The sequence below is a fragment of the Physella acuta genome, unplaced genomic scaffold (assembly GCF_028476545.2).
Source record: "Physella acuta isolate Inbredline_101_S28 unplaced genomic scaffold, ASM2847654v3 ptg000710l, whole genome shotgun sequence".
Classification (NCBI taxonomy): Eukaryota; Metazoa; Mollusca; class Gastropoda; family Physidae; genus Physella; species Physella acuta.
In genome coordinates, this window is record NW_026732229.1 from 35,873 (window position 1) to 58,668 (window position 22,796).

The following is a 22,796-nucleotide window of genomic DNA, read 5'->3' on the forward strand; positions in this document are numbered from 1 at the left end:
TTACCAACCCGTCGATACTTTATGAACCCGTGGATACTTCCCGAACCCCATATTTTCCCAACAGTTTTATTTGGAGGGGGGGGGGTTGACAGTGGCAGTTGACCCACTTCTACAACAGCTGGCAGTTTTGTAAAGAATGTACACTACACCCCCCCCCCCCCCCCAACAAAACCTGTAATCCTCGAGTTAAACTTGAGCCAGTGTTTCAAGTCTGTCTTACGGACCAGTTTATTCTGTGACCCCCGACCCGTCTTACTTGACACACACATAAATAGTTTCCAGCTTGTTGTCTCTCCAAGCAGGAAAACTCCGTCCACTTCTTGAACAAATTGTTTATTTTTACAATAGAGTTACCGAACCTGACAAATACCAAAGTTGATATTTTAATTGGTAGATCGCAGGTAATCCGATTCTAAATCTAATCTACAATATATATATATATATATATATATATATATATATATATATATATATATATATATATATATATATATATATATGTTACGGTCAAAGCCCGAAGTCGGCCAATGCTAGGATTGGCCGGCCAATCCGCGCATTGGCCAATATCGCCTCCCATAGGTCGGCCAAAGTCCGAAACTTTGCTTCATTTCGGCCTTTGGCCGGCCAATCCGCAGACTGGCCATTGTGGACCGGCCAAAGTCTGAAATAGCTCTTGATTTCGGCCTTTGGCCGGCCAGTCACGGCCAGTCCGCGGACTGGCCATGGTGGACCGGCCAAAGTCTTAATTAGAAGATCATGAGCAGATTTTGGTTTTTTTTATGCCGGTAGGATCATGCAATTAAGTCTTTATTGATTATTAATTAAAGTAAATGACATAAACATTCAAATTTTTTATTGTACTATAGTCTCAATCAATCAATATTATCATTTTTTACAACAAGTTGAACTTTTATGGCATTTAGAATTACATAGCAGCTTGTTATTTTTACACTTGCAGCGATTTGTTGTACACTTGGTTGTGCAATTGCAGCGAGTGTAGCCTTGGCCCCCAGTCAATGATTGTGAAGATGCGATGAAGATGCGATGGTTCGTAGTGATTTTTCCTCAGTGCCAACTGACGACAATAAGAGCAGTTTTTCGTGAAGAATTGAAAATTCACTTCTAGCATACAGTTGTTTTAGAACACCATGTTCGGTTCCTAATTTGTAGAAACCGCCCTCGACGCTCATGACAACTGCAATCACGCTTCGGGGATCACCGCGACCTCTGTCAACATCTGGAACACGGATGCGTACATTGTCACCCACTTCACCATCTTTAAATTTTGTATTTGATGTTTTAAGCATCTTAGCACCTTGATTTTGCAAGCCAGTATGAGCTGCTGACCTGTGTTCCATGATGTCTTGTTTGTTGTGACACAATCTGCAGGTAATGTTCCCTCCGTACCCTTTGTCTGCTTCATTGGGTACTCCACAAATAGCATGGACATCTTTGCCACAGGATCCACAAGAATGAGCTGCACTACAATGTTTTTCACAAACTATACAGAATCTGTTGGCCACATTATTATCACGCAACTGGTCTGGACGTTCCGCCACGGCAGTAGATGTGTGAGCTGAGGATGTAGTTGCATTTATGGCAACCTCCATTTCTTGTTCAGTGTTCTCAAGATCTTCCTCAGTAGCTATTTTATTGAGAGCCTCTCTTGGTAGATTTGAAGTGCTAAGTCCCACTTTTGCTTTGCATCCAAACAAGGCTTCGTATGGTGATTGTTGGATTCCTTGATGAAAAGAACGATTTTTCATAAATTGAATGAATTTGAGACTCTCAGCCCAATGAGCTGATTCATTTGTTTGCATCCATGTCATCATCATGTTTTGAACATCTAGGAACGCGGAAAAGTCTTTTGAACGTTCCGTCTTGTTGCACGTGGTCGGTGACGCCGACTGTCTTTTGTTCTTTGATGATTGTCTCACCTCGTCATCATGGAGGAGGCTGTCACATACAGTTGTAGCCCATATATTGAAACTAACATGGATTTACATTTTTTTTCTTTTGACAGCCATTTGCTATGTCTGTCTCATGGTCTGGCGGCCCTTTTGATCCATGTCGCCTTGCATATATAATGCTATACAAACAAGAGCTAAACAATACGTTACTCACAATGAAACCGCACCCAGAATAATTAAAACGCGATCACAACTTAGTCTAGATACAACATTGGCCAGGACATCCCGGCCAATGCGCGCATTGGCCGGCCAATGTACAAAATACGCTGTCAAGTTTAAGTACTTCGGACTTTGGCCAGTACGTCCCGGCCAGTGCGCGCATTGGCCGGCCAATGTACGAAATACGATCTTAGTTCTAAGTTCTTCGGGCTTTGGCCAAGAGAGCCGGCCAATCCGCGCATTGGCCGGCCAATCCGGGGTTTGGCCGCACTTCGGGCTTTGACCGTAACATATATATATATATATATATATATAAAGAGGGAAATTTTACTAATGTGTAGATCTTCCTAGTTCCTAAATAACGAATGTTACAAAAAATTAAAAAATAAAATAAAAATAAAACCGGGCTAAACGTATTTTTAATGCTTCAGTTAACTTTCGGCACACCAACAGAGGTTAGAGGTCACTAACCTAGCGCTGGCTGTGACGTAGAAGAAATATATTCACCAAAGGTTAGATAGACTTTACAAGTTTAACATAGTCGTATGGTGATTAAACCCATTCAGTGGTGGGGAATAGTGTAGGTGGTTCTGTTGCCGAGCCTGTTCTTGTAATGCCGTGTAAAGGTCTTGAATAATATGGTAAGTGTAAAAATTTAATTGGTCTATTCAGCTTGAAAAACAACCGGCTACAAATCTGTATTATTATACTTTAAAATTGATGTGTACTAGATCTACTAGTATAGTAGTATAATAGTAGGCCCTAATAAATACCAATAGCCTATGTAATTAGTGGGATTTATTGAATTTGGTGTGTGGTAGATTATGTAGCGTAATTTATAGACAAACCAAGTAGGGTGCTAAATAAATACAAGAGTATCGTTCAAGTAAGACCTGATTGTATGCTGGCTAGTAGCTTACAGTGTTTGTATGATAAAAGACATACATGCTATTTAATGCTAAGGTAGAGTGCTCAAAATAGATCTATAAAAATCAAGAATCCCCACACTGAAAAATCAACGAATTACAAATATTTGTTTGGAACATTTTTATAAAAAACTATTCGTATTATTATTCTCGATTTATTTCTAAACAACTACACAGCAGCATATGTTCAGGGAATTAACTTTTAAACAAGACACAATGTCGGAAATTAATTTTTTTTCCAGAAAACACTGTTTTACTCCTGTCAACCACCTTGTAAAGCACAATCTAGATTAATTTAAAATTCCTAACTATAAAAAACAACTCGATGTTACGAAATGCCAAGCATACATTTTTCTCAATACCGTTAATTTAGTCCTTCCATGTAGGGGGTGGGCAGTATTACCGACCACTCTCAATTTGACGTCCCTCTCTGACGACCCCTCTCCATTTGACGACCCTTATCAGTAGAGACTAGCATTCCCTCCTGCTCGAGGTTGTTGTTTGTTTCCTTCGTTAGAAAAAAAAAAAAACCCACAGTATCTCTATGCTGGGAGTAATTTTAGTAAAGGTGTTAGCGTTGTATTGTTAATTTTTTCCTCCATTTTAAATTAAAAATTTTTAGTACATGTATCAGGGTTGTATTGTAAATCTTTTCCTCCATTGTAACATTGGTTGTATCCTCTATCGTCTGACCCTGGTGTTCATGTCTGTGGTGTTCATGTCTGTGGTGTTCATGTCTGTGGTGTTCATGTCTGTGGTGTTCATGTCTGTGGTGTTCATGTCTGTGGTGTTCATGTCTGTGGTGTTCATGTCTGTGGTGTTCATGTCTGTGGTGTTCATGTCTGTGGTGTTCATGTCTGTGGTGTTCATGTCTGTGGTGTTCATGTCTGTGGTGTTCATGTCTGTGGTGTTCATGTCTGTGGTGTTCATGTCTGTGGTGTTCATGTCTGTGGTGTTCATGTCTGTGGTGTTCATGTCTGTGGTGTTCATGTCTGTGGTGTTCATGTCTGTGGTGTTCATGTCTGTGGTGTTCATTTCTGTGGTGTTCATGTCTGTGGTGTTCATGTCTGTGGTGTTCATGTCTGTGGTGTTCATGTCTGCTGGCCTCTACAACAAAGCTCCTCTCATTTTCCAGGCAGACGTCCATCCAGACGAGGACACCGGAAGTTTCGACGTGTCAAGGTCAAACAGTGAACCCGGGCCCCGGCCCCCCCTGCCCCGCGATAAAAAACTGGAGCCCGCCGACCAGAACAAACAGCCCGCTGCGCCCGCCAAGCGGAAATTTATCGTCCTGCCGACCAAGATGTCGGACTTGAGGGCCGCTAATCCTGTCAACGAGTCCGAAACCGACGCGGCGTCGACGGAAAACGACCGGGCGAAATTCAGCCCTTCGCAAAAGTTGGAGGGGAATATTTTCAGCCGGGCGCTGAAGAACTTTCGGGGCAGGAAACCTTCCGGGGAGTCGGGGCGCCAGAATTCAGAGGAGATGGAGTTTTCCAGCACGCCGCCGCTGCTGGGGGGCGTCAGGGGAGAGGTGAGCCCGATCCAGGCGGCGGCAAGGAGCGACAGCGTCAACACCTACAACAATGAGGATACGATTACGTCATACGCCGAGAGCGATTGGGCGGCGCCTGTCATGATGAGGAAGAAAAAATCCAGTGAGTTTTTTGTTTTATTAATTCATGTTAGTCTAACTAAGCCAACATTTCTATAGTAACATTCTTATTTTCATAAACATGAATGTCATGTATGACACATGCTGTCAGTCACACACACACTGGCACACACACACATTATCACACACATACTTCACACACATTGTCACATACACATTGTCACACACACACATACATCCTTTGTCAGACACACACATCAACATTGTTAGACACACACACGCTGTCAAATAACACCCTTACAACCTATCAGTGTTTATTTCCGACATTTTTCTCCCGGGAGGGGGGGGGGGGGGGGCTTGAAACTCAAGGTGGGGGAGGGTGGTAAGTGGACAATGATTAAAACCAGGGGACAATGCCCTCCCCCCCACCAAGCCCATAGAGTCATACACACAAACCCACCACCAATTTGAGCTTGAATGTATTACCAACCAACTGTATCGAATCACAAGGTCACGTGAGTTGTATAACATGACGTCACCAACATGGCGTCTGAAAGTGAAAAGCAAACATTTTAAAAAAAATCAACTGTTGCGCCAAGCACGGAACTGATTTCGGTGCATATCTGATCCCCCTAAGTCAACAGCCGTTAACAAATTTTAACATAACGTCTAGTGTTAGCAGAGGTGTGGACTGAATTTTTAACATTCGTCTTCGAATATTTTTTTTTACCCTTGTACACATTTTAAATAAAAGAAAATGACTAACTATAGAAAAAAAAAAACCAATTGGTCGTATAATGGTACAATAACGGTACTAGCATTGGCACGTGGTACTCCGTGTTACCTAACACAAGAATAATCCCCGTATGATGGTTCACTTAAGGAGACACTGCTGATTGCTGCGTTGTTCACTAGCTCATTTTTTTTACTGCTGGCTTGGGTTATTTTAAATCGCGCTCAGAACCCGATGGCTGCTTTTTTTTTCTGACAGGATTGGGTATATTTTATTATTTTTATACTGTGATGGATTCGACTGTGGATTTTTATTTTACTGGATAATGTTAAAAATATATACCAGCCGTACTAGATTTTCTTGTGCTTAACTAAATATTTCTTAAAATCTGAGATAAGTGAAATTTAGACAGCTTTAAAAAAATTTGTATCCGAAATGTCAACTGCTAACGAGATTGAAATGAACCATCTCGGCCTAAAGAAGGGGAGGAAACTGTCCTTCGATTCGGCCTCAAGTTACACTCGACCTACACACGGGAGGACCAGAAAATTATCTTACGATTCCGCCTGTATTCTGAGCCGCCCGGTACCTGAAAGTACCAGGAGAATATCTTTTGATTCCACCTGCAGTTTTATCCGTCCCGGTCAGGATAGGACGAGGAAGTTGTCGTTTGATTCTGTCTGCAGTTTTTCTTCGTACCAGGATGGTGAAATCTATTCTACAAAAGGTATGGCCAGTCTGGTCTTTTATTGTGGGGCCAATTTAGTCTTTTAATGTATGGCCAATCTGGTCTTTTATTGTATGGCCAATCTGGTCTTTTAATGTATGGCCAATCTGGTCTTTTATTGTATGGCCAATTTGGTCTTTTAATGTGTGGCCAATTTGGTCTTTTAAGGTATGGCCAATTTGGTCTTTTATTTTATGGCCAATCTGGTCTTTTAATATATGGCCAATTTGGTCTTTTAATGTGTGGCCAATCTGGTCTTTTAATGTATGGCCAATTTGGTCTTTTAATGTGTGGCCAATCTGGTCTTTTAATGTATGATGGCCAATCTGGTCTTTTAATATATGGCCAATTTGGTCTTTTAATGTGTGGCCAATCTGGTCTTTTAATGTATGGCCAATTTGGTCTTTTAATGTGTGGCCAATCTGGTCTTTTAATGTATGGCCAATTTGGTCTTTAAGTTATGACCTATTTAACCTTTTGAAGTATGACCTATTTGACCTCTTCATGTTTGACCATTCTGGTCTTTAAGGTTGTCAAATCTGCCGATTTAAAGTATACCCCTCCCCCCAGACTTAGTCCAATACAACTATCATTTGGTTAATGCTTTCTAAATTAAACTTTGAGAATAAAGTAGTATAAAAGTCACGTTGAAGTAAAAATTATTTCTACGATTTTGTCAAAAAAAAAAAAAAAAAAGAAAAGAAATTCACAGCGGAACTTAAAACAACAGTTTCCTGTCAAGATCTTGGTAGTGTTAATTCTACTTGTACTGTTTGTGTGTGTGTGTGTGTGTGTGTAGTCGTTTATATGTCAGTCACGATCCTATGGACGGGGTGGGGTGGGGGGTGGGGGCGGGTTAGGACTTTTGGGTCGATATGTTATGTGGGGGCCCAGCAGAGTCTCTCATGCATCACTGCGCGAGGTGGGGGGGGGGGGGGGACGCACTGCAGGTTCATCACCCCCCCCCCTTCCCCGGGACGAAACAGAAACAAATGTATATTATATAAAATAAATACTTTAACCAGTATTAGCGCCCCCCCCCCCCTCGAAGAAAAATAGCCGAAAGAGCACTGGGGACCCGACTTGTTACTATAAGCTTCGTGAGGAGGGTGTGGGTGTAAGGGGGGGGGGGGGGGTCAAACTTGTATGTGTATGTGTGTGTGGGGGGGGGGGGTTCAAAGTTGTAACCATGTGTAGTGTGTGTGTAGGGGGGGGGGTGGTGGGTTCAGGCTTTTGTGACGTGTTCGGTAAGAGGTGCTGGAGAAGAGAGGGGGGGGGTGTCCCGTTTCTTGACGTGATGCATGGACAAACTGTGAGGTAAACAAATGTGGCCTGGCCATTTTTATTTTCTAGTGATTATGGACAGAACACCCCCCCCCCCCCCTCACTTTTTGCTTAAGTTACAGTTTTTATACCACGTCAGCCGTAATACTCTGGTCCCTAACCCTAACCAGTGGCGTAGCGAGGTCGGGTGTCACCCGGTGCGGTCCGCACCCCACGTTCCCCCCTCGCTACGCCTCTGATCCTAACCAAGGATCCGTGCCACTGATATGCTTCATCTACAGCAAACATTGATGTCAAATATTTACACACAACTGTAACATAAGATCTTACGTAACTGACGTCACGCAGCTACTAGGGAGGGTAGTTGGCCTGATTTATCTTACAATGCCATTTGTGGAGGGGTGGGGGAGATGAAGAGAGAGGGGGGGGGGGGGGGTTAAGAAATTTAGAATTTTGTAATTCTTAAAAATAACAAGGATGAGACTACGATTTTCTTAGATGTATAACTTTTATTTGATGGTTGCGGTGGAGCGTTTTGTGAAGTAGAGTTCACCTATTTCTGTGACCTTGGCATATGCTGGGATAGTGTAGTTAGTACGGTACCCAGCTGCCTTTACTTTCTTTAATGTGAGCCAGGTACCCATTAGAGCTGGATGGACACAGGGAGCTCTTACGGACTCGAGCCCGGGGTTTGAACTCGAGACTTACAGGTTAGCAGTCGCATGCTCTACACCCGACCACGCCGTCATAGAGCTCATGGTTGCCAACTCCACAAGTTCAGAGTTCGTTACCCCGCATAGATAAGGCTCGTTAGCTCAAACAACTGCTGCCTTGTCGTTTGTTCTTGGATGGACAAGGCTATGGAAGCGAATCCAGAAATATAATCAGGTTAAATCGAAGTCAACGAACCATTTGGCGCATAACATGTTAACACGAAATGGACGGCGTTGTCAGCGTGGTAAAGCGCTCGACTGATAGACCGATATCTTGGGTTCGGATCTCGGTCCGTTCTTAAGGTTTCAGGAGTCCCTGAGTCCACCCAGCTCTAATGGGTACCTGACTCACGTTAGGGAAAGTAAAGGCGGCTGGGCATAGTGTTGACCACACCATACCTTTAAATACCTAGGTCCATAAACACATGAGCTCTACTTCCAGTGGCGTAGCGAGGTCGGGTGTCACCCGGTGCGGCACTTAATGGTGTCACCCCCCCCCCCCCCGGAGGCGTAGCGACCCTTCCCGGGGACAAACTTTCAAATTTTCGATTTGCACCCCCCCTCAAACTTTCGATTTGCACCCCCCCCTCAAGTTTTTCTTTATATATTTTGATATTTTTTGCCTTGGTGTCACCCCCCTAAATGGTGTCACCCGGTGCGATCCGCACACCCCCCCCCCCCTCGCTACGCCCCTGTCTACTTCATCTGAGTTTTAAGCCCAAAGAAAGAACTTAACTTATGCTGACTAGTAGTACTCAATTGTAATCCTTGAATATTACTATTTAGAATGAAGAAGAAGAAACACATAACAAATGATCAATGTCCACATTAACAACGAGGCTACATTCCTTGTTTCAGATCACGCCTTCCACAACCTGTCCAGACGAGGGTCAGGGACGTCTGAAGACGTCTTCACCTACACCAAACAACACGACGGGCCCAGCACCTTGCCAGAACATTTGAAGTAAGGCCAAAATAATTTTGATATGCCTATTGGAATTTTTTTTTCTAATTGGGTTTTTAATTTTAATAGCTGTAGTTTAACTATATTGATTGTTGGTAAAAGATAGATGAGGTAATAGATTTTTGAAAATTAAAGTGCTTATTATATTACTGACTAATTATTTATAAAAATAAGTAAAATAAAAAAAAATACATTATAATTATATAGATAGTTTTTACTTAGAAGTTACAATTTTTGTTAATTTATTTATCCAGTAGTAGCTTAAAATCTCGATATAACATCTACTTTGTCATATCTTCCCCCCCCCCCCCCCATCACAGGAATAGTCTGGTGGTAATCTTAAGTGGCATCTATGGTATCCTGCTGGTCGTGCTAGGTCTGGTGCTGCCCTTATCTGAGACCTTCATCAAATCACAGCAGCCATATTTCTTTGAGGTTAGCACCTTTTGTTTTTACAGACGTATTTGTTTGAGGTAGGTAGTTTTTGTTTTTACAGCCATATTTCTTTGAGGTAGGTAGCTTTTGTTTTTACAACCATATTTCTTTGAGGTAGGTAGCTTTTTTTTTTACAGCCATATTTCTTTGAGGTAGGTAGCTTTTGTTTTTACAACCATATTTCTTTGAGGTTAGCACCTTTTGTTTTTACAGACGTATTTGTTTGAGGTAGATAGCTTTTGTTTTTACAGCCATAGAGGTAGATAGCTTTTGTTTTTACAGCCATATTTGTTTGAGGTAGGTAGCTTTTGTTTTTACAGCCATAGAGGTAGATAGCTTTTGTTTTTACAGTCATATTTCTTTGAGGTAGGTAGCTTTTGTTTTTACAGCCATATTTCTTTGAGGTAGGTAGCTTTTGTTTTTACAGCCATATTTCTTTTAGGAAGTGAGCTTTCGTTTTTACAACCATATTTCTTTGAGGTAGGTAGCTTTTGTTTTTACAGCCATATTTCTTTGAGGTAGGTAGCTTTTGTTTTTACAGCCATATTTCTTTGAGGTAGGTAGCTTTTTTTTTTACAGCCATATTTCTTTGAGGTAGGTAGCTTTTGTTTTTACAGCCATATTTCTTTGAGGTAGGTAGCTTTTGTTTTTACAACCATATTTCTTTGAGGTAGGTAGCTTTTTTTTTTACAGCCATATTTCTTTGAGGTAGGTAGCTTTTGTTTTTACAGCCATATTTGTTTGAAGTAATCACCTTTTGTTTTTACAGCCATATTTCTTTGATGTAGGTAGCTTTTGTTTTTACAGCAATATTTCTTTGAGGTAGGTAGCTTTTGTTTTTAGTATTTTGTAACTAGATCAGATGATCTATGGAGAAGATCAAGTAGAGTTGTTCAGTTTATCAAACTGCAGCATATGAAATACTCAGATATTGCCTCCACTTTCTGATGTTCTACTTTTGACCTGTATTTACTATTTCACATTTTTGTCTCTTTGTGGTCGTTGATGTTAGGGTCATGATTTTTAAAATTCTCAATGTCATACAAACCAGACCCCCACCCCTTCCCCCTTAATATAACTTCACACTTCGATGCTCACTCCTCCCACCTCAAGATAAAATTGAAATATAAAAATTAAAGCTGTACTTTTTTCCATTCTAAAATAATGAGTTATTTCCCTTACATAAAGGGAAATAACCATTGATAAACTACAAGTAAGACATACATTGTTTTTGGCTAAAAATTTTACTATAAAAACTCTGCTGAAAAAGTCAAGTTATTATTTTTTAGTACAATTTACATAGAGTTTATAAAAAATTCACAATGACAGCTAAAATTCAGTTTGTCAAATAGTTTTAAAATGCAAAAGTGACATGAAAAGTCCCGCCCCCCCCCCCCCCCCCCCCACCCACTTCTTTCCTCTCATCCCACAATGTCACTAAATGTCATCCCACAATGTCACTAAATGTCATCCCACAATGTCACTAAATGTCACCCCCACAATGTCACTAAATGTCATCCCATCAAATCAAGTTATATCATTTATAGATGATCTCTATCTCTATTTACAGTTTCTTTTTACCACTACTTCTATTTACTTGTTTAGATGTGATAGTCTTTACCTGTATGTACACTATCAGCTCAACTACCTGTGGGGCCTACCAATTTTAAACAATTAGGTGTATTATCTTAACTGGTATTTACTCTATCAGTCTACCAGGTGTATTAGTTTTACCTGTATTTAAGATTGTAGATCTATTACATTTGATTGTATTTAAACTTTCATATGTATTACCTTTGATTGTATTTAAACTTTCATATGAATTACCTTTGATTGTATTTAAACTTTTATATGTATTACATTTGATTGTATTTAAACTTTCATATGTATTACCTTTGTGTTTAAACTTTTAGATATATTACCATTATTTGAATTTAAACTTTCAGGTGTATTACCTCTACTTGTATTTAAACTTTTAAATGTATTACCTTTGATTATACATACATTTTCAGATGTATTTCCTTTACATGTATTTAAACTTTCAGATGTATTACCTTTACATGTATTTAAACTTTCAGATGTATTTCCTTTACATGTATTTAAACTTTCAGACGTATTACCTTTACATGTATTTAAACTTTCAGATGTATTACCTCTACGTGTATTTAAACTTTCAGATGTATTACCTCTACGTGTATTTAAACTTTCAGATGTATTACCTATACCTGTATGTTGTAAGCCTCATATTCCTCATCTATGTCTACACATACCTACTGAGGAGAGAAAGACTGAGCCTGCTGTCCTTCCCAAAAACTTTTTCCAGAAAACTCCGAAGTCTAAGCAGATCCTCATCCCAGGTGGGGCTTTTGTTTCATTGTATTTTTAAATTATTGTTTTTAGTAATCTTTTTTTTTTGCTAGAATTTATATTAAAAAAAAACAATTTAAACATCTGACTTTTGAGGTAAAAAAAAAATGTCTCCGCATAGATCACGGTTTTATCACAGGTAACAATAAATTATATTTAAAACAAAATAACACAAAAAAAAAGAATAAATTAAATAATTGAGATTTAACGTAACCATTAGCCTTAGGGTCAGTTGAAGTAACATTGTTGTCACATTCAGTTCATAGCATTCAGATACACCTGGACAAAGTAGAGTCATGTTTCTATAAATAGAATCCTGTTACACTAGGTTGGGTGTCACCCGGTTCGGCTCCTCATGGTGTCACCTCCCCCCCCCCCCGAGTAGCAAAGTATATATATATAATAATTATATATATATGTATATATATGTATATATATATATATATATATATATATATATATATATATATATATATATATATATATAATATATAAATGTGTGTGTGTGTGAGTGTGTGTCGGCATACATAGGCCTACAATTTAAATATATATCACATACAAGTACAACTTAGACTTTATAGTAGCGATGTTTATCTATAGTCTGTAAATTTTGCAATTTTTTGCTTTGGTGTCACCCTTACAAATGGTGTCACCCGGTGCAGTCCGCACCCCTGCCCCACCTTCGCTACGCCACTGCACCAGGTTGTGTCTCATTTTCCCTTATGTCCTCTTCCATGTCAGCTTACAGATTTCCTCTAGAGATGCTCCGATTTGCCTCTATTTCCTTCTCAATGCCAGCTTTTTATCTCTTGCAGAGGTCATCAATGAAAGGCTCTATAGATAAAAGTGGATCCGCTCCACCCAATCCATCCATTGCCGGCTCCACCATGTCTCGCAGGAACAGCATTGGCAGCACCTTCTCCACCAGAAGTCGACGCAGGAAGATTGGGTTCAACTCTGAGACATCGAACCACACCGGAAGCTTCTACCTGAGGATAGGAATTATTGGTGAGGTCTGGGACTGTGCCAAGGTTGTGGGAGAATTTCCTTTCTCACAGTCTATTCCGCTGTATCCTAGTTCTGCTAATGACTAGATTTTTTAAGCCTGGTTCATTATAGTTCATTTGTGATGTAACCAGTTTCTTTCAGACTATTTCTTGGGGCGGGGGGAGGGTAACTAGGGGGACGACCACTTTGAAAGACTTATTTGCTATAAATATTCTATTTCATTTGGGGGAGGGGGGGTGTAGACATGCTTCTGGGAAGAATTGTCGTAGCCCTATTCCGCTACCCTTAAACATATTTGGTACTTTACGTTATTTTTCAATACCCCCCCCCCCCCCCAGTTTGTGTTTTAGTTGGTCCTATATGATGGTAACCCCATCTCTATAGAAACTAACAACAGACCCATTTCCATAGAAACTAACAACAGACACATTTCCATAGAAACTAACAACAGCCTCATTTCTATAGAAACTAACAACAGCCTCATTTCTATAGAAACTAATCATAAAAATTGAGTCCCTTTATAATAGTTAAAAGAAATACGCCACTTCTCATACACAGCAGAAAGTCACGGGGTTTCGATTGTTAGACAGTTAACATTGTGAAATGTCTTAAAAAATTGATGAATGATTTGAAGTGACAGATGGGAAAAGAACTCATTACTAACATTAACAGTTAACATGACAGGCAAAGACAACTCTAAATTTTTTCCTCAGGGTTTGGCATAGGCAGCATGATCCACAGTGGGCTGACCTTTGGTCACTACTTTGAGATCAACCACCTGGGTGACCCCTGCAGTGACATTCTCCAGGCCATCAAGCCTGTGGCGCACCTGTGCTTCACCTTTGTACAGATGTATTTTGTCTTCATGAATTCTAAGGTAACCATGACTGTCTACTTGGTAGTTTTTGCTTAACTCATGTCTTCATGAATTCTAAGGTAACCATTTGTCTAATGGCTAGTTTTTGCTTAACTCATGTCTTCATGAATTCTAAGGTAACCATGTCTGTCTACTGGCTAGTTTTTGCTTAACTCATGTCTTCATGAATTCTAAGGTAACCATGTCTGTCTACTGGCTAGTTTGTTGCTTAACTCAAAACACCAGATAAATGTTTTTAATCAATGATTGCTGAACACAGTTTTAAATAAAAATAATAAGTGTATAAAAATAATTTGAAATGTATAAAATAACAATTTAAACAGATTACAAAACCCATTTAAAACTGCTGAGATATTCGACCAAATCTGAACCCTCGGGCAGATGAGGCTCGTTAGCTGGGGACAGCAACTCTTCTAGAAGAGACAATTCCTAAATCAAACAACTGCTGACATGTAGTTTGTTCTTGGTTGGACAAAGGCTATTAAAGCTAATCCAAAAAGAAAAGCAGGCTGAAATCAGAGTCAACGGCCGAAATGGTGAATAATCGGTTGACACATACACTTGTGTTGTGGGGGGAATCCCTTCCAACACTAAATTTAAGAATGAAGAAGAAGAAGAACAAAATCTGTTTATACCTGCTAAGAAAGTCCTATATTGCCCTGTGAAAAATACCAATACATGTTTAGTAAACCCACTTTAGCCATGTTGAGAAAGCCCATTTTCAGCTTGCTGAAAAAACCTACTTTCAGTTTGTCGAGAAAGCCCACTTTCATCTTGTTGAACAAGCCCACTATCAGTTTGTTGAGAAAACCCACTTTCAACTGGTTTAGAAAGCCCACTTTCATCTTGTTGAACAAGCCCACTATCAGTTTGTTGAGAAAGCCCACTTCAACTGGTTTAGAAAGCCCACTTTCAGCTTGTTGACCAAGCCCACTTTAACCTTGTTGAACAAGCCCACTCTCATCTTGTTGACCAAGCCCACTCATGTATTCTCCTCTGCCCTAGATGTGTGTCCACAAGTACAAGACCATCGCCAGGTTTGGCATGATGCACATGTGCGGGACAAACATCTGCGTCTGGCTGCGCTCCATCGTGGTGGAGACCCTGCATGTCATCGACGTGGACAAGAGGAGCAAGCAGCAGGACCTGCCTGTCCATATGACCAGCACACACACGCCTGCGTACAGGGACGTCAACAACACCTGGCTACACCAAGGTGAAGGCCACCACACAGGTAAACACTGGAGGTGTTTTAAATTTAACTCATTCGAGGTTAATTAAACTTAGGAACATATTTCTTTACTTAGGGCACTCAGTATTCTTAATGATTAGTGAACTTTCAACTCTTTAACTCATTGATGGTTAATTAAACTTAGGAACATATTTCTTTACTTAGGGCACTCAGTATTCTTAATGATTAGTGAACTTTCAACTCTTTAACTCATTGATGGTTAATTAAACTAAGGAAATATTTCTTTACTTAGGGCACTCAGTATTATTAATGATTAGTGAACTTTCAACTCTTTAACTTATACTTATTGATGGTTTAATAAATTAAGGAAAATATTTCTTTAGTTATAACCATTTATATTAAAGTTCACCTTACAAACCTAATGATCCAATGGGCAGATGAAGTAGAGTTCATGTTTCATAACCTCACCATATGAAGGGATGTTGTAATCAGCTATATGCCCTACCACTTTTATTTTCCCTAATGTGAGTCAGGTACCCAGCAGGGCTGAGTGGACTCAGCGAGAACATGCATTCTTGAGTATAGATTGAGATCAAGACTTGAGACCTTCAGGCTAGAGTTCAAGTGCCCTACCTAATCATAGTTGTGACCATTAGGGCACTCAATATTTACATTGACTTAGGAACATTTTATAAACAGATTCAGTAACTGTACATTAAATACAGTGTTAACTTGAATGGAGTTTCTATATATAACCAACACTTAACATAGCTACAATTTCCAATGTTTCCAATGTTATTTTCTAATATTACTAAAGTCCTGGACAAGATCTTTTCAATTTTCCATTTCCCTCCCATCTTCATTATTTAAAAGGCTTTAAGTTTAAAAAAAAAGATTTTTTAATGAGACTTTAAAAATTATTCAAAATTTAATTGCCCAACATTATTTTGTTGAAATGTATTTAAAAATCTTGAAATTTTGTCTTTGAGTTTAGATAATGCCATGGGCATGTTGCCAGAATTAGACTGCCACTGGGATGCCATGATGGGCAGAGTTGTGGAGAAGTCTTCAATCTATTTATATCCCTGCACCATTGAGTACAGTCTGGTCTGTGCTTGTAAGTTTTTATACTGCTAGCTCCTAGTCAACACCTGCAATATCCAGATCACAGATCATGTGATCATCTAATTTATTTCTGGTCAAAGGTCATGTTTTTATGCAGGGCAAACACTAGAGTTGTATAGAAAAAAAATCTATGCTCATTTCAGATTTTAAAAAATTCTGCATTAAGCAAAGAATAGTAGTTTTATAAAGTAAAATTTATAATCAACAAAAAAAAAATTAAATCTTAAAATTTTCATGTTTAAAAATCTGTTTTTAAAATATATCTAAAACGGGTGGTTTAAAAAGTTAGTAATGTTGGTATTTAAAAATCTAAAGAAACAAATATAACTAAATCCCAATGCAATAAGAAAGCAGTACAGCTACAATGAAAAAAAAAAACTGTCAATTGTCGTCTAGATATTACATAATAAATAAAAAGTAGATGAAAATCAGGATTCTCTGTGAAAAAATAATACATATATTTTACATCCATTTTAAACTAGTTATATGCAGCATTATCAATGATGTTTTGTTATCCAGTACTTTTTTTCCCTTACATAAGCTGTTTCTGATATTGGAGGTTGATTATGTCTCCATCTAAAACTTATATGAATAGGATATTATAAATTGCATAAGTTTTGCTATGTTAACAAGTCTTCTAATCCACTGCTCTTCTGTATATGAAGTGACTACGTATTATTTAAACCCAGGTGTTTTGTATGTGATGTGGTCAAATGTTGGTGAAGATACAACAGCAAGACGGCTCATGAGCCTGGAGTCAGCGTCAGATGACGGCACGTCCAGGGAGAGTGTGGACGACGTGGAGGAGAGGAGCCATCGCATGAGTGTTGACTGTGCTGGCTCGAGCCGGGGCTTGTTCCTGGGTATCCTGCTCTTTGTCGTCTGTGTTGTGTGTCTGATCTGCTACTACGTGCTGAAGGGGTCTCCAGGGAATTTGATGGCTGCAGCTGTCTTAGGTATTTCATTGTTTTAATTCATTTGAAGTTTTAGGTCTGTGAGTGTTTTAATTCATATGTTTTAGGTCTAAATGTTTTAAAGCTAAATCTGGCAAGTTCATATTCCTATAGCTTAAACTCATGATTTACAAAAATATTTTTTATAAGGTTCTTTTGAACTTACAAAGAAAGTTTTTTTATATCATTTTTTTGAACATGACTAGTTCATATCAATGAAGACTTCTTGAAAAAATAAAAACTGATATAAAACCTTTGGACTAGCCACATCTCTATCACTGAAGATGTCATGTATGTAACTAGTTCATGTCACTGAAGATGTCATCTCTTTAACTAGGTCACATCACTGAAGATGTATCTCTTTAACTAGGTCACATCACTGAAGATTTATCTCTTTAACTAGGTCACATCACTGAAGATGTATCTCTTTAACTAGGTCACATCACTGAAGATTTATCTATTTAACTAGTTCACATCACTGAAGATATCATCTCTTTAACTAGGTCACATCACTGAAGATGTATCTCTTTAACTAGGTCACATCACTGAAGATATCATCTCTTTAACTAGGTCACATCACTGAAGATGTATCTCTTTAACTAGGTCACATCACTGAAGATTTACCTCTTTAACTAGGTCACATCACTGAAGATATCATCTCTTTAACTAGGTCACATCACTGAAGATGTATCTCTTTAACTAGGTCACATCACTGAAGATCTCATCTCTTTAACTAGGTCACATCACTGAAGATGTATCTCTTTAACTAGGTCACATCACTGAAGATCTCATCTCTTTAACTAGGTCACATCACTGAAGATATCATCTACCTACTGGCCATGGGGGCCACGGCCATTGCTGCCTACAAAATGAAGTCCATGCATTTCTCAATGGCCAGAGAAGTTGGCATGGAAGAAATTTTGATGCTGATTTCTTTGTCAGGTAAGATTGTAGGTGTTTGAAATTTTGTCAGGTAAGACTGCAAGTGCTATTAGTTTGAAATTTTTCAAGATTAATGTAACAATGCAGGGTTTAGATTTGACTTTGTTGTTTGATTCTACAGGCGAGGGGACATCCATTTATTATGTTCATATGAAGCCTACATTGCAATGATTGGAATTTATGTAGTGATTAAATATACAGCGACAGCTTTGGTTAAATATTGAATATACAATCCAAAATGTCCTGAAAATGTTTTAGAAAAAAAAAATCTATAATGGGTTTATTTCTTTAATTGGCCATGATTTAATTTTTTCAAATGTTAAGGAAACGTTAAATAATATTTTCTGTAGTACTATAATTAGTTGCACTTTCATTGATTGCTCATCTAGAGGTAGGCCGCTAGGCTCTTAATTAAAAAAAAATATATAATGATATCATAATTTAATTAGTTAATGAGCTGTTAACTTTAAACTCATGCCTCTTAACTTACACAACCCGTACCACCTGTTAAGATTGAGCTCACCTGTTAAGACTGAGCTCACCTGTTGTTTTGGGCAGGTCTGGGCATGTTTGGTATCTTTAGCATCGTCTCCTCCCTGTTCTACCTGGACACACTGGACGGGGGACTGACCATCATAACCAACGTGCTCATGATGGTCCAGGCAGCCTCGCAGACGACCTTCAACTTGGCAGCACTGAGGGTATCTGCCACACATCGCTCGCAGGTACCTCATTAACAACAAATTTTATTAGTTTAATCATTTATTATTTAATCTGCCAATCAACTTTTAAGGCAAAATTATAAATATTTCCACGGTATTGGGCTTGCAAGAGTAAAAAATAAATAGTTTTAGTTCTGAGAAAAATTGTTTTAAAAGTTTATTTCTACTTTTATTTTTACTTGTAGATCTATTGGCCAAAGTATGAAAATTATTTCTACTTTTATTTTCACTTATAAGATCTGTTGGTCTAAGTGTAAAAAAAAAAAAAAAATGGAAAAAAAAAGTAAAATTGAAAACAAATTAAACTAAAATTTTTTTTTTTTACTTCTTCCAGATCCGAGAAAAGCCTGGCAGGGAGTTTGTGACTTTTTTACTCATCTCAAACTTTGCTCTGTGGGCTTTCAACACTTTTGAGACCCAGCGGTCGGATCATAACCGGATTCAGGTAAAAATTTTAACTAGATACACCTACAGGATTAAGGTAAAACTTTTAACTAGATACATCTACAGGATTAAGATAAAGCTGTTACTAGATACACCTGCAAGATTCAGGTAAAACTTATCTACTACTACACTAGCTACGCAGGTGATTTAATTTTATTGTAGCAGCTACAACCTTTTCATATTCATTATTGAACTTCAAATTTCACCAGCATTTTACAATTTAGCTTCTGTTGTCAGGGAAATGTACTATTCTAGACCTACCAGGGTGTTTTGATAATTTTACAGGTCAAATTTTATGGAGCCACAGCCTGGGCAATCTTCAGTCATATCTCAGTACCCTTAGGAATTTATTTCAGGTATAGTTTTGTTTCATTAATATTTTAAACAAGTTAAACATTTTAATTCTCTTACAGCTCCTATTATTTTTAAAATGCTAACAATTCTTTTTCTAAATATTTAAAAATGTAATTATTTATAGTGTATCTGCAATATAATTACTCATGATTTATTTCTTATAATGTTTCATATTTTTAGATTTCACTCAACTGTGTCACTCTCCAATGTTTGGAAAACAGCATGGAAACTCAAACATGCTCAGTCAGGTGGACATTTACAGGGGCACTAACCCCTCACATCCATCAATTCTAACGCTCATTATCCCCCTTGTCATGTCATTCAGAACTAAACAGATAGCAAAGAAAAATAGATGTTCATGTAAGAATGTTTAGTTTGTGTTATGAATGAATTCTCAATAGTACATATAGCAGTAGACTTAAACCCACAATCATCATTACTGTGAGAAGTTGATTAGGATCAAAATATTAAAATATTAAAACTTGATGCACTTGGTGGAACTGTAGAAGGCTCACAGAGCAGTTGATGATCTAGGATGTAAATACAGAGGAATTTAAACCTCATGTATTAGATCTTAATTTGGGCTTGTATTCATGCTTTGTTGGTGTTGTATATTTTGTGTTGGTGTTGTATGTTGTGTTGGTGTTGTATATGTTATGCTGGTGTTGTATTTGTTTTGTTGGTATTGTATATGTTGTGTTGGTGTTGTATGTTGTGTTAGTGTTGTATATGTTTTGTTGGTGTTGTATATTTTGTGTTGGTGTTGTATGTTGTGTTGGTGTTGTATATGTTATGCTGGTGTTGTATATGTTTTGTTGGTGTTGTATATGTTTTGTTGGTTTTGTATGTTGTGTTGGTATAGTACATATTTTGTTGGTGTTGTATATTTTGTTGATGTTATATGTTTTGTTGGTGTTCTATGTTGTGTTGGTATTGTGCTTGTTTTGTTGGTTTTGTACATGTTTTGTTGGCGTAGTATATATTATGTTGGTGTTATATATGTTTTCCCTTTTAAAATGGCTTTTCCTGTATATAAACACATATGTACATTTATTTCATCGGCTAAATGACTGGGATATTTTATATTAAATTTTTAAAATTTCTTGTTAATAAAATAGTTGTTAAATTTAAATGTGTTAAATTAAATGTGTTCTATTTACATGATAGCATTGTGTGATCTAGTCAATGTGTTATCACCATTGGTCATCCTGCTTGAGTGGGGGCAGTGGTGAGGGTTGGGGTAGGGTAGGTGCCACCGTCCACAAACATGCAAAATTTGTGTTTGTAATTAAAAACGTATTAGAGAATTTAAGAGATATTAACTCTTGTATTCCTATAAACAATCTAAAAAAATTCGGTTTTTTTATATTAACTAATTGTGAATTATAACAGCTTGTTATAACGAAGTTTTTGAAATAAGTATTGTTACACATCAAGATACTTGTATTATCCAGGGGTGATGGTATTACATCTTAGCTAGTATGGGTGTGTGTTTTTTGGGGGAAGGGGGGGTCCTTGTTTTTATAAGGGTTACATTCTCAAAAGCCCATAGAGACGTCCAATATAAAAATATATGGGATTGTGCAAGAGGAGAACCCACCCCCCCCCCCCCTCTCCGAACTTCTTCTGTCACCCCCCCCCCCCCCCAAAGAAATAAAAATGTGTATACAAAATGTATACTTTAGCCAATGCACCCCTCCCCCTCGAAATTTAAGTCCACCCCCTTCCTCGAAAGTTTCAGATGCCCAGCCCCCCCCCCCTCCCAGTTGCTTACATACATACATGTTAAAGAAGAACAACAAACATAAAATGGACTTTTGAATAAATAGCGCAATTTAAAAAAAAATTCAGCAAGTTCGTCAGGCTGCTCTGGTCCACGTTATTGTAGGCCTCTGGTGTTGGTATTAAATGGCATTTGTTAATATGTGCACCATCTCTTATATTTAAACACACACTACATAGATCAATAGCTTACTATTTCTGTTGGTATTTGTTAATATGTGCACCATCTGTTATATTTAACACACACTACATAGTTCAATAGCTTACTAGGTCTGTTGGTCTTTGTTAATTTGTGCACAATCTGATATATTTAAACACACACTACATAGTTCAATAGCTTACTATTTCTGTTGGTATTTGTTTATATCAAATTATATGTGCACCATCTGTTATATTTAAACAAACACTTCTACATAGTTCAATAGCTTACTATTTCTGTTGGTATTTGTTAATTTGTGCATCATCTGTTATAATTCAACACACACTACATAGTTCAATAGCTTACTATTTCTGTTGGTATTTGTTAATTTGTGCATCATCTGTTATAATTCAACACACACTACATAGTTCAATAGCTTACTATTTCTGTTGGTATTTGTTAATTTGTGCATCATCTGTTATAATTCAACACACACTACATAGATCAATAGCTTACTATTTCTGTTGGTATTTGTTAATTTGTGCATCATCTGTTATAATTCAACACACACTACATAGATCAATAGCTTACTATTTCTGTTGGTATTTGTTAATTTGTGCATCATCTGTTATAATTCAACACACACTACATAGATCAATAGTTATATGCCTACTATTTCTAGATGCTCCATGCTCGTTTAAAAAGACAACTGTCTCTCATCAAATCTGTAAATTGTATAGCCAACAGTCTACAACAGTACAACCTTTGAACAATCGCTTGCCCACCGCATCCCCCCCTGAAATTGTGCGCCAACAATCACCTCAGACGTCAAGTCATATTTATTTTACGCCCCCTCCCTCCCCCCCCCCCTCCCTCCATCTCGCCAGTGGTTGAAACTAGAACTCAACAAGTTGTGCCCCACACCTGACCTTATTGATTGAGTGTGTGCTGTGTGTGTGTGTGTGTGTGTGTGTTCATGTGAAGATGGCAGGCCAAGAACGTGCGGGGGAAAATGAAAACTTGGCTTTTGTTGATTCGAACGCAGGTTTTGATGACGTCATTGTTATTAAATATTAAAATTCGTTTGTCTAGTTTTTTTTTAATTTAAAAATTTAGTAGGCCTACCTGTCGTTCATTTTTATTTGTACCAAATTGAAATGGAGCTCTCAAAATTTATCTTAAAATATCACCAGCCTACTTTAGGAATACGTAAAAAAAATACACATATAAACCAGTGGCGTAGCTAGGATTTTTGGGCCTCTATGCAAAAAGTGTTAGTAGGCCCCTCAGAGGCCTAGCGACCCACCGGGGACAAACTTTCGATTTGCACCCCTCCCTCAGACTTTCGATTTGCACCCCCCTCAA

The 22,796-nt window shown here is 38.2% G+C and overlaps 1 protein-coding gene across 1 annotated transcript in view; it reads left to right on the forward strand.

The window, feature by feature from the left end:
- The window catches only part of LOC131949704 (proton channel OtopLc-like), a 27,092-nt gene extending 6,679 nt beyond the window's left edge, over positions 1-20,413 (forward strand). Inside the window, exons 2-15 of the mRNA XM_059311566.1 lie at positions 4,191-4,713; positions 8,986-9,091; positions 9,412-9,526; positions 11,737-11,883; positions 12,709-12,901; positions 13,615-13,778; positions 14,784-15,012; positions 15,965-16,087; positions 16,785-17,051; positions 17,853-17,990; positions 18,549-18,715; positions 19,047-19,157; positions 19,442-19,512; positions 19,691-20,413. Coding sequence (XP_059167549.1) covers positions 4,191-4,713; positions 8,986-9,091; positions 9,412-9,526; positions 11,737-11,883; positions 12,709-12,901; positions 13,615-13,778; positions 14,784-15,012; positions 15,965-16,087; positions 16,785-17,051; positions 17,853-17,990; positions 18,549-18,715; positions 19,047-19,157; positions 19,442-19,512; positions 19,691-19,781 — 2,445 coding nt within the window. The 3' untranslated portion in view covers positions 19,782-20,413. The remainder of the gene's footprint in view (positions 1-4,190; positions 4,714-8,985; positions 9,092-9,411; positions 9,527-11,736; positions 11,884-12,708; positions 12,902-13,614; positions 13,779-14,783; positions 15,013-15,964; positions 16,088-16,784; positions 17,052-17,852; positions 17,991-18,548; positions 18,716-19,046; positions 19,158-19,441; positions 19,513-19,690) is intronic.
- Positions 20,414-22,796: the final 2,383 nt, after the last annotated feature.